We start from the raw sequence: 10880 nt of genomic DNA, 5'->3' as shown, positions 1-10880 counted from the left end.
GATCGGGCAGAGTAGCACCCTTACGGGGGTCTCACAGTCCGAGGAGGAGATGGGGAGGGGACGGGGAATGCATCCTCATTTTACAGATGAGGAAACTGAGGCCCAGAGAAATGAACCCCGGTCCTCCGACTACCAGGCCCGGGCTCTTTCCGGTAGACCAGGTGCTGCCCGTCCTCAAAAAAAAAAAAAAAGATGTTGGTATTTGTTAAGCGCTTACTCTGTGCAGAGCACTGTTCTAAGCACTGGGGTAGATACAGGGTAATCAGGTTGTCCCCCGTGAGGCTCACAGTCCTAATCCCCATTTTCCAGATGAGGTAACTGAGGCACAGAGAAGTGAAGTGACTCGCCCACAATCACACAGCCGACCAGTGGCAGGGACGGGATTCGAACCCATGACCTCCGACTCCCAAGCCCGTACTCTTTCCACTGAGCCACGCTGCTGCTCGATCGATCAATCGTGTTTATCGCGCGCGCGCTCGGGAGAGTTCACCACCGCAATAGAACAGACGCATTAAGGGGGCCTTTGTTTTCGACGCGTCTGACCCCACGTCCCTTTTCCCCTTCTCTCTTTCAGGTGCCGGTATTGAAGCCCATGGACCTGATGGTGGAAGCCAGCCCCCGCAGAACGTTTGCCAACGCACACACCTATCACATCAACTCCATCTCAGTAAACAGCGACCACGAGACGTACCTCTCGGCGGACGACCTCAGGATCAACCTCTGGCACCTAGAGATCACGGACAGAAGCTTCAGTATCCTTCTCTTCGCCGGGTTTCGAAGCTTCGGGCATCCTGTCTCGTGCAGAAAGCTGTTTGGGGTTGGGGTTTTTTTTTTTTTTTGGTATTTCTTAAACGCTCTATGCCAGACCGCACTGAGCGCAGGGGGAGAGACCGGCTGATCAGATTGGACGCAGTCCCTGTCCCACGTGGAGGTCACAGTCTCAATCTCCGTTTTACGGCAGAGGTGACTGAGGCACAGAGAAGTGACGTGACCCGCCTGCCCGAAGTCACACAGTCGGCCTGTGGCAGAGGCGGGATCAGAACCCAGATCCTCCGGACGCCCAGGCTCCGGCCTCTAGGCGCCACCGCGTCTCCCCCACTGCTTACGTCTCCCCTAGGCTGCCAGAACCTTCCCTGGAGCCAACGGGCTCCCTCCGGTTACCACCCCATTCCTCTCCAAACTCCTTGAGCGAGTCGTTCACCCCCCGCTGCCTCCACTTCTCCGAGTCTCGCCTGGATCCCCTCCAATCTGCCGTCCGCCCGCTTCGCTCCCCAGAAAGGGTCCCCTCTAAGCTCCCCAGCGACCTTCTCAACAAATCCAACGGCCTCCGCTCCATCCCGATCCTCCTCGACCTCTCGGCTGCCTCGGATCCCGTCGACCACCCCCTTCTCCTCGGCTTCGGTGCCGCCGTCCTCTCCTCCTGTCCCTCCGGCCGCTCCTTCTCCGTCTCTTTTGCCGGTCCCCCCTCCGCGCCGCCGGGTGGTCCCTCGGGGCTCAGTTCTAGGTCCTCCTCCGTACCCGCTCCCTTGGAGAACTCATTCACTCCCGTGGCTTCAACCTCCATACGGCCGATGCCTAAATCTTCATCTCCGGGTCTCTCTCCCTCTCTGCCCTCTCACATTTCCTCCTATCTTCAAGACATCTCTACCCGGGCGCCCCGCCCACCCTTCAAACTTGACACGTCCACATCGGAGCTCCTCCTCTTCCCATCCGAACCCCGACCTCCGAACCCTGACCTCCCCCTCTCTTTCTTATCACTGTAGACAGCACCACTGGCCTCTCTTTCTCGGGAGCCCGTAACCTCGGCGGCGTCCTTGACCGATTCGTCTCTCTCCTTCAGCCCACATGTTCAATCTGTCAGCAAGTCCTAAAGTCGCTAAAATCCATCCTTCCCTCTTCATCCGAACTGCTACGACGCCGCTCCGGGCACTTATCCTGTCCCGCCTTGACTACAGCATCAGTCTCCTCGCCGACCTCCAGGCCTCCTGTCTTTCCCCACTGCAGTCCGTGCTTCGCTCTGCCGTCCGGATCATTTTTCTGCAGAAGCGTTCAGTCCATATCTCCCCACACCTCCGACGACTGCCCATCCGCCTCCGCGTCGGACGGAATCCCCTTACCGTCGGCTTTAAAGCCCTCAGTCGGCTGGCCCCGACCTACGTCACCTCACTCACGTCCTAACACACACTCGGCTCCTCTAGCGCCCCGGAACTCGCTTCCTCCTCCCCCGACGCCGGCCCACCTCTCCCGCCACCTTCAAACGCTCGTTCGGGTCACATCTCCTCCAAGAGGCCTTCCCCGATCAGTCGGCCTCTTCCCCGGCTCCCTCTCCCTTCCGCGTCCTCGTCTACGCGTTTGTATCTGTGACGTTTGGCCGTTCAGCCCACCCTCAACCCCAAAGCTCTTATGTCCCTATCCAGATATCATTTCTATTAATGTCTGTCTAGGATTGTGGGCGGGGTTCACGGCTACCAGGAGCTTAGTACAGTCCTCGTCACTTAGTGAGCGCTGAGTAAATGCCTTGATGATGACTAGGGAAGCAGCGTGGCTCAGTGGAAAGACCCCAGACTTGGGAGTCAGAGGTCGTGGGTTCTCGTCCCGCCGCCTCCACTTGTCAGCTGTGTGATTTTGGGCAAGTCACTTCTCTGTGCCTCGGTTGCCTCATCTGTAAAACGGGGATTAAGACTGTGAGTCCCATGTGTGACAACCTGATTACCTTGTATCGACCCCAGTGCTTAGAACAGTGCGTGGCACCTACTAAGTGCTCAATTGATACCATTTTTATTATTATTATTGTGACTACCCTTCATGCAGAGAATATGTCTGCTGGGGAGGAAGCAGGGAAGATTCCCAAACCCAGTCTCTGGGTCTCACTGGCCCCCGAGGCCAGGGAAGGGCATCCAGATGACCCCGGTCATCCCGCGGCCAAATTCTGTTGGCGGGGAGGAGGGGGCGGCCAACCTGGTCCACCGTAGCCCTCGGGGTCTCCCGTCTTCCAACGGGAAACAATAATAATAATAATAATAATAATTGTAGTGTTTGTTAAGCGCATACTGTATGCCGGGCACCGTACTAAGCACTGGGCTAGAAGCAGGGTAATCGGGTTGGACACGGCCCCTTTCCCCCGTGGGGCTTCCCAGTCTCCCCCCCCCTTTTACAGATGAGGGAACTGAGGCCCGAGGTCACAAAGCGGACGGCGACAGAGCCGGAATTGGAACCCGGGTCCTCCTGAGCCGGCCCGTGCTCTTTCCGCTGGGCCGGCCCGCTTCTTCCCGTTGCCGTCCCTCGGGTCCCCGGGAGACCCGGTCATGGCGGATTTCGCCTTTAACGGCTCGCGCCCAGACATCGTGGACATCAAGCCGGCCAACATGGAGGAGCTGACGGAAGTGATCACCGCCGCCGAGTTCCATCCCCATCAGTGTAACGTGTTCGTCTACAGCAGCAGCAAAGGGACCATCCGTCTGTGTGACATGCGCTCCTCGGCGCTCTGCGATCGGCACGCCAAGTGTGAGCCCCTCGCCTCCCCGCCACCCCCGTCCGCGCCGCCCCGCGTCACAGCCGGCCCAAGCCCGTGGGCTGCAGATGTGGACACACCTTCCTGCATCTGAACAACAATCTGTTGCTATTCCTAATAATAATAATAATAATAGCGGTGTCAGTTAAGAACTTAACTCTGCACTGAGCGCTGTGATGATAATAATAATAATGATGGTATTTGTTAAGCGCTTACTATGTGCAGATCACTGTTCTACGCGCTGAGGTAGATACAGGGTCATCGGGTTGTCCCACGTGAGGCTCACGGTCTTAATTCCTAATCAGGTAACTGAGGCACAGAGGAGTGAAGTGACTTGCCCACAGTCACACAGCTGCCAAGTGGCAGAGCTGGGAATCAAACCCATGACCTCTGACTCCCAAGCCCGGGCTCTTTCCACTGAGCTACGCTGCTTCTCTACTAAGTGCTGGGGAACACGCAAGATGATCCGATCCCACGTGGGACTGACGGTCTAAGTAGGAGCAAGCACGGGGATTAAATCCCCGTTTTGCAGAAGAGGGAACTGAGGCCCAGAGAAGTGAAGCCGGCCTGCCCAAGCTCACGCAGCAGACAGGCGGCGGAGCCGGGATGAGAACCCAGGTCCTTCTGATTTCCAGGCCTGGGCTCTGTCCACTACGTCGTGCGGGTCACTTGACTTCCCTGGGCCTCAGTCACCGCCTTTGTAAAACGGGGATTAAGACTGCGAGCTCTGCGCGGGACAGGGACCGCGCCCAACCCGATTTGCTTGTACCCACCCCAGCGCTTAGTTAAGTGCCAGGCACATAGTAAGCGCTTAACAAATGCCATCATCACGATTATTATTATTCACTGCAGTTTTTTCCTTCTCTTCCCTGAACTTTGGCTTTTCTGGTCTTTCTTTAGGTCCTGTCACTCCTCTTTTCCTGTCCCAATGCCCCTGCGGGGGCTCTCTGGTCCTTGTTTTTCCCTGGTGGCCCCCAAGGGGCTTCTGTGTGTGTCTCTGTCTCTCTCTGCCTCTCTGTCTCTCTCTGTCCTCCTTCCCTCTTTCTCTCCTTCCCTCCTCCCTCCCATGTCTCTCTCACTATCCGTCCGGCTCTCTCTCACTCTCTCTCTCTCGTTCTCTCTCTTTCTCTGTCTCTGTCGCTATCGCTCCAGCTGTTACCCTGTCTTTCTGTCATTCTCTCTGCCCCCTCCCTCCCTTCCTTCGCCACCCATGTCTCTGTCCCTGCCTCTCTGTCACCCTGTCTCTCACATTCTGTCTCTCCCTCGGCCCCCCCCCACCCCTCCGTGTCTCTGTTGCTATCACTCTGGCTGTCACCCTGTCTCTCTCTCAAACTCTGTCTCTCTCCCCTTGTCTCTGTCGCTATCTCTCCAGCTCTCTGTCACCCTCTCTCTGCCTGCCTTTCTCTATCTTCCCTCTTCCTGCCCCCAGCCCTCCGCTTCCCCGTTCCCTCGCTCCCGGGGCCACCCCCCAACCCCCAGCCCCTCAGAAGCCGTCGAGGCCCAAAAGGTGGCCGAGGTCCTTGAGGCCGTGCCCCGAGTCGCCCCGATTCCCCGCTGTCCCCGGGACCGTCGGTCACCACGGGGAGGGAAAGGGGTGGGACGGGAGACGGACGAGGAAGAGACTTAGAGGTCGCGCGACTCGCGCGTCAGTAAGGCGACGGAGGGAGCCCCGGGACCCCATCGGTGCCCTTCCTTCCGTTCCGGCCCCTCCTCACGGTCCCCAGGCCGGGGGCTCCTCGCCCCGTTACCTTTTCCCACGCGGTCGTCCCGGCGCGGACCCGCCTGCCGGCGGCGGGCCGAGCTCCCTCAACCCCCGCCTCTCCCGCTTCAGTTTTCGAGGAGCCCGAAGACCCCAACAGCCGCTCCTTCTTCTCGGAGATCATCTCGTCCATCTCCGACGTGAAGTTCAGCCACAGCGGCCGCTACATGATGACCAGGGACTACCTCTCCGTCAAAGTGTGGGACCTCAACATGGAAAGCCGGCCCGTGGAGACCTACCAGGTGAGAGAGGAGGAAGGGAGGCCCGTCCGGGGCCTCCCGGGGCAGGGGCCCGGGCCCTGGGGCCCGGACTGACCCAGCGCCCCTCTGCCCTCCCATCAAGGTTCACGAGTACCTGCGGAGCAAGCTCTGTTCCCTGTACGAGAACGACTGCATATTCGACAAGTTCGAGTGCTGCTGGAACGGTTCGGACAGGTGAGGCGGCCGGGCGGGGGGCGGCGCGCGGCCCCGGGGGTGCTGAGCGCGAATGCAGGAGGACCCTCCGCGGGGACGGTCCGTGGCAGGGGGAGGAAATCGAGGCCCGCTGCACGTGTCATTCGTTCACTCATTCAGTCGTATTTATTGAGCGCTTACTCTGTACAGAGCGCGGTACTAAGCGCTCGCGAGGGTCCGGTGCAACACTGTCCTCTGGAGACTGCCGAGAGGGACGTTTCGGCGGGAGGCGGCGGTGAGGCTCGCAGGCAGGGAGTATGTCTGTTCTGTTGTCCTCTCCCAAGCGCTTAGTCCAGCGTTCTGCACACAGTAAGCGCTCGGTAAATACCACTGACTGACAAGGGCCCCTCTTGGGGGGCTGGGGGGCGTTCCTCGGTACACGAGGTTCACCCGATGTTCTCATCCCTCTCCACCCCCAAATAATAATAATGATGGCATTTGTTAAGCACTTAACTGTGTGCCGAGCACTGTTCTAAGCTCTGGGGGAGATACAGGGTCATCGGATTGTCCCACGTGGGACTCACAGTCTTCATCCCCTTTTTACAGATGAGGGAACTGAGGCCCAGAGAAGACAAGTGGCTTGCCCGGAGTCACGCAGCTGGTCAGTGGCGGAGCCGGGATTAGAACCCACGACCTCTGACTCCCAAGCCCGGGCTCTTCCCACTAAGTCACGCTGCTTGTCCCTAGGGTGGTTTGGCTCCCGGCTTCTGGCTGGCTACTGGCCAGGGGCGGAGGCCGAGGCCCCAAAAAGGTCACCCTTTTCGGCCGTTCTTCGAGCACCGGGTTCCGAGAGTCAGGCGGTCGGTGGTATTTATTGAGCGCTTACTGCGTGCGGAGCACTGTACGAAGTGCTTGGGAGGATACAGTCGAAGAGACACTTCCCTGCCCACAGCGAGCTTACAGTCTAGAGGGACAGCAGCTGGAGAGGAGACCTGTCGCTGCAGGTCAGAAGCATCCATTCAGTCTTACCCGTTGAGCGCTTAGGGCAGGGCACTGTGCTAAGCGGTTGGGAGAGTACAACAGAACAACAGACAGACACTTTCCCCGGCCCACCGCGAGCTGACGATTTAGAGGAAACCCGACAACCCAAGGAGGGCCAACGTTTTTTACGTGCAGGGTGGGGCTGACTTCTGCTTTCAAAAGCAAAAGTGACCTCCGGCCACTGGTCCACCCGGCCCCCGATGCGGGGAGAGACAGAGAGAGGGACACGGAGCCGCCTCCGCACGGAACCGAATCCCAACCGAGGCCAGGTCGGGATCGGGAGACTCCTTCCCTTGCTCCGAGTGAGATCACTCACTCGGGAACTCGGGAGGGAGCAGCGTGGCTCAGTGGAAAGAGCCCGGACTTGGGAGTCAGAGGTCAAGGGTTCGAATGCCGACTCTGCCACTTGTCAGCTGTGTGACTGTGGGCAAATCACTTCACTTCTCTGTGCCTCAGTTACCTCATCCGTGAAATGGGGATGAACTGTGAGCCTCACGTGGGACAAGCTGATTACCCTGTATCTACCCCAGCGCTTAGAACAGTGCTCGGCACAGAGTAAGCGCTTGACAAATACCACCGTTATTATCACAGGCCTCTTAAGCAGGTTTAATATGGGAGGCGGGAGAAAGGGAAGGAGGGAGGGAGAAAAGGGAGGAAGGAAAGAAGGAAAAGAGGGAGGAAGGGAGAGAAGGAGGAGGGAAGGAAGTGAAATGAAATGAATGTGCTTAATGGCTGGGGTAGGTTTCTCAGAAGGAGAGGCAGCATGGCATAGCGGCAGAAGCCCGGGCTTGGGAGTCAAGAGGATGTGGGTTCTAATCCCGGCTCCACCACTTGTCTGCAGCTGTGACCTTGGGCAAGTCACTTCACTTCTCTGGGCCTCCGTAACCTCATCTGTCAGATGGGGGTGAAGAGGGTGAAGTCCCACGTGGGCCGAACTGATTACCTGGTATCGACCCCAGTGCTTAGAACAGTGCCTGGCACGTAGTAAGCACTTACCAAATACCCTAATAATAATAATACAGTGGAAGACAACTCCCGCTCTTTGGAATGGACATTTTCCCCAAATGTCTATCTCAGTAACATGGCCCCCACCCCAATTCTGAGAAACAGTATATAGCAGATTGATATTTTGTGTGTGTGTGTGTGTGTGGCCCAATTGAGGATCAATAGCTAAGGAGAGTCTTAAAGCTTTCCGGAGGCTTGTGTTGTTTTTTTTTTACTTAGCCCCGTCTACAGAAGTATGTTCTCTAGCACCTAAGTGGGTGAGGGTGTGAAGGGGGGTGTGAGTGTGAGAGAGAATGAGAAAGATATGAGGTACCCGTTCTCCGCGGTTCCTGACAAATTTCCATGCCCGTGTCCCATCGCGCCGAGTCGACTGTGGGCAAGCCCAGCCCCCTGTCTCCTCGCGCCCCTCCGTCCTCCATCCCCGGGGGACGGCAGCAGGTCCGGGAACCCAAGGAGACCGCGGGGCGCTGGGGGAGGGACTCCCTTTACCCTCGCCCCAGATCCTTCCCGCAGCGCGTCGGACGTTCAGCGGAGCTTTACGGGCTCCTTTTGTGGGGGTCTTGGGGGATTCTTTACGGTCAATCTCCTGAGACCCGTCTCCCCCTCCCCGTCGGCCCCCAGCGCCATCATGACCGGCTCGTACAACAACTTCTTCCGGATGTTCGAGAGGAGCCCGCGGCGGGACGTCACGCTAGAAGCCTCCAGGGAGGGCAGCAGGCCCCGGGCCCTGCTCAGGCCGCGCAAGGTGGGCGCCGGCGGCAAGAGGAAGAAGGACGAGATCAGCGTGGACAGCCTGGACTTCAACAAGAAGATCCTCCACAGCACGTGGCACCCCTCCCGGGACCTCATCGCCGTGGCCGCCACCAATAACCTCTACATTTTCCAGGACAAAGCCAACTAGGGCCGGGGCTCGTTGCGGGACGCGGGAGAGAAGGTGGGGTCCGGGGGCGGGGGACGCCCCCCCCACCGCCTGCCGTCGAGGATCTGGCTTCTCCCGGGAGAGACGGGCGCGAGGCTGACCCGGGTTCGGGGCTGGTGGTGCGGCACTGGACGGGGCCGGAAAAACGGAATCGCCGGACCCCGCTTCTTCGAAACATAAACGTATTTATTTACGCCCGAGCCTCCCCTTCCGGGTTGGAGACCAACAGTTGAGCATCTAAAGGAAAGAGCGGGTGTCCAAAATGTAATGGGCACAGGTCTGCCTTCTCTCTCTCTCTCTCTCTCTCTCTCCCTCTCTCCCTCTCTCTCTCTCCCTCCATCCCCCTCTCCCTCCATCCCCCTCCTTCTCTTCCCTCTTTCCTCCTCTCTCCTCCTCTTCTTCGCTCTCCTCCATTCACTCTTCTTCATCTCCTCCACTCACTTCTTCGCCCTCCTCTCTTCTTCGCTCTCCTCCACTCTTCTTCACTCTCCACTCTTCTTCGCTCTCCACTCTTCTTCACCATTCTTCGCTCTCCTTCGCTCTCCTCCACTCGCTCATCTTCACTCCTTTCTTCATCACTCTCCTCTCTTGTCTCCTCTCTTCTTCGTTCACCTCTTTCTCTTCCTCTCTCCCCCCTCTCTTCCTTTCTTTTCCTTTCTCCTCTCTCTCTCCCCCTTTCTCGTCCTCTCTCTCTTCCTCTCTCCTCCTCACCCTCTCTCTCCTCTCTCCTCCCTTTCTCCCCCAACTCTCTCTTCTGTACAATTCAGGACCCCCGAGAACGTAAGTCGTGTCTGTGGCTAAAGGTGCTTTCGCCATCGACTATCCGGCCGGGTCTCAGGTCAGACATCAGGTTTCTCTACTGTCTGTTTCCTCACCGACTGTATCTGATCACACCGTCCCAGTGTCAACCACTCAATAAAGGTATCGGAGCAGCAAAAGCGCTTTTAAAACTCTGAAAGCACGGATCGGGCTGGTCGTTTTCTTGCGTAGATGGATTTGGGGCGAACATCTGTGGGGACGAGAGGATGGGACCCGGCTCCGTCCCTGGTCCCCGCTGGCCGGTGGATTCTGTGGAGCGTAAAGCGAGTAAAACGGTCCGATTGTAATTCAGCGCGGGGCTGCCCTGGCTTCACGGTGGCTTTCCGTGAGTTTGCTTAGCCCGGTCCCTAAGGGACACGATGAGGAAAGCCTGGATAGAAAAACCACCTCGGAGAAAAGCGGTCCGCTCGTTATCCCGTTTAAAGTCCGCCCGAAACATCTGCCACCGTCGCGTACCTTACGTGCGTTACTTTTTTTTAAACTTTTTGGTACTTTGTGGGGAAAGTGGGACTTTTTTAATTAATAGGAAAAAGTGGTACCTTGACGCTACGCGTGCTGAGTTTCCTATTGCAGTTCAGGCCGGCTCAGAGAACGTCGTCAATTATGCCAAACTACGGGTGACGTAAATGAGCAAATAGTTTATCAGCATTGAGGCCTTTGGCTCCGAGAAGGTGGTTATCCCAAGACTGGTAAATGGGGTGAAATGCATTGGCGATAGGAGCTCCCTGCCCCCTAGTCGTTATCGTCGTTATCCTCGTCATCCTCGATATTACGATATCGGTTAAAGCGCCTACTCGGTATCGAGCCCCGTTCTAAGCGCCGGGGTGGATCCGAGATGAGCAGAACGGACACCCAGACCTCACGGTCTAGGTAAGAGGAAGAACAGGGATTGAATCCCCATTTTACAGATGAGGAAACCGAGGCCCAAAGAAGTAAAGTGACTCGTCCGAGGCCACACAGCAGGCGAGAGGCAGAGCTGGGATGGGAACCGAGGTCCTCTGACCCCCAGGCCCGCGCTCTTCGTACTAGGCCAAGCTGCTCCTTTAACGCCGGGAGGTCTAGACTGAATCAGAATCAAGTCTTGGTGGCTCCCGGATTATCTGATTCCCTATAGTTACGAAGAAGGTTTATTGCGATAACCAAATATGACCGAGATATGCAAGCATTAAATGCCTCCGCCCCATTGCTCCAAATCCGTGTCCCTCGAATGCCACTTCAGTGAATTTTGCATTCGCAATTTGAGATTCTTAAAAGGAAAAAAATCAGTTAAGAAACAATTCTCTGACTGTATATGGTTGTGTGACACTATTTGCAAAACCTGAGATGTGGAACTTGGTAGCTTAAGCTATAGATTTGACCCGGTTCCTTAAATAAACAGTACTAATACAATGGGATTGTATATACTTGTTCATCTATTTTGACCAAAAAAAAAAA

At 57.1% G+C, this 10880-nt stretch overlaps 1 protein-coding gene across 1 annotated transcript; it reads left to right on the top strand.

The window, feature by feature from the left end:
• The first annotated feature begins 592 nt into the window (after positions 1–592).
• PPP2R2D (protein phosphatase 2 regulatory subunit Bdelta) lies at positions 593–8982 on the top strand. The gene is made up of 5 exons (XM_029061398.1): positions 593–752; positions 3340–3504; positions 5343–5512; positions 5613–5704; positions 8330–8982. The coding sequence occupies exons 1-5, from the start codon at positions 593–595 to the stop codon at positions 8607–8609; spliced, it is 867 nt and encodes a 288-aa protein (XP_028917231.1). The 3' UTR covers positions 8610–8982.
• The last annotated feature ends 1898 nt before the right edge of the window (positions 8983–10880 follow it).

Source organism: Ornithorhynchus anatinus, chromosome 3, assembly GCF_004115215.2.
Source record: "Ornithorhynchus anatinus isolate Pmale09 chromosome 3, mOrnAna1.pri.v4, whole genome shotgun sequence".
Classification (NCBI taxonomy): Eukaryota; Metazoa; Chordata; class Mammalia; order Monotremata; family Ornithorhynchidae; genus Ornithorhynchus; species Ornithorhynchus anatinus.
The sequence above is the reverse complement of the archived record's forward strand: the minus strand, read 5'-3'. Positions and strand labels throughout refer to the sequence as shown.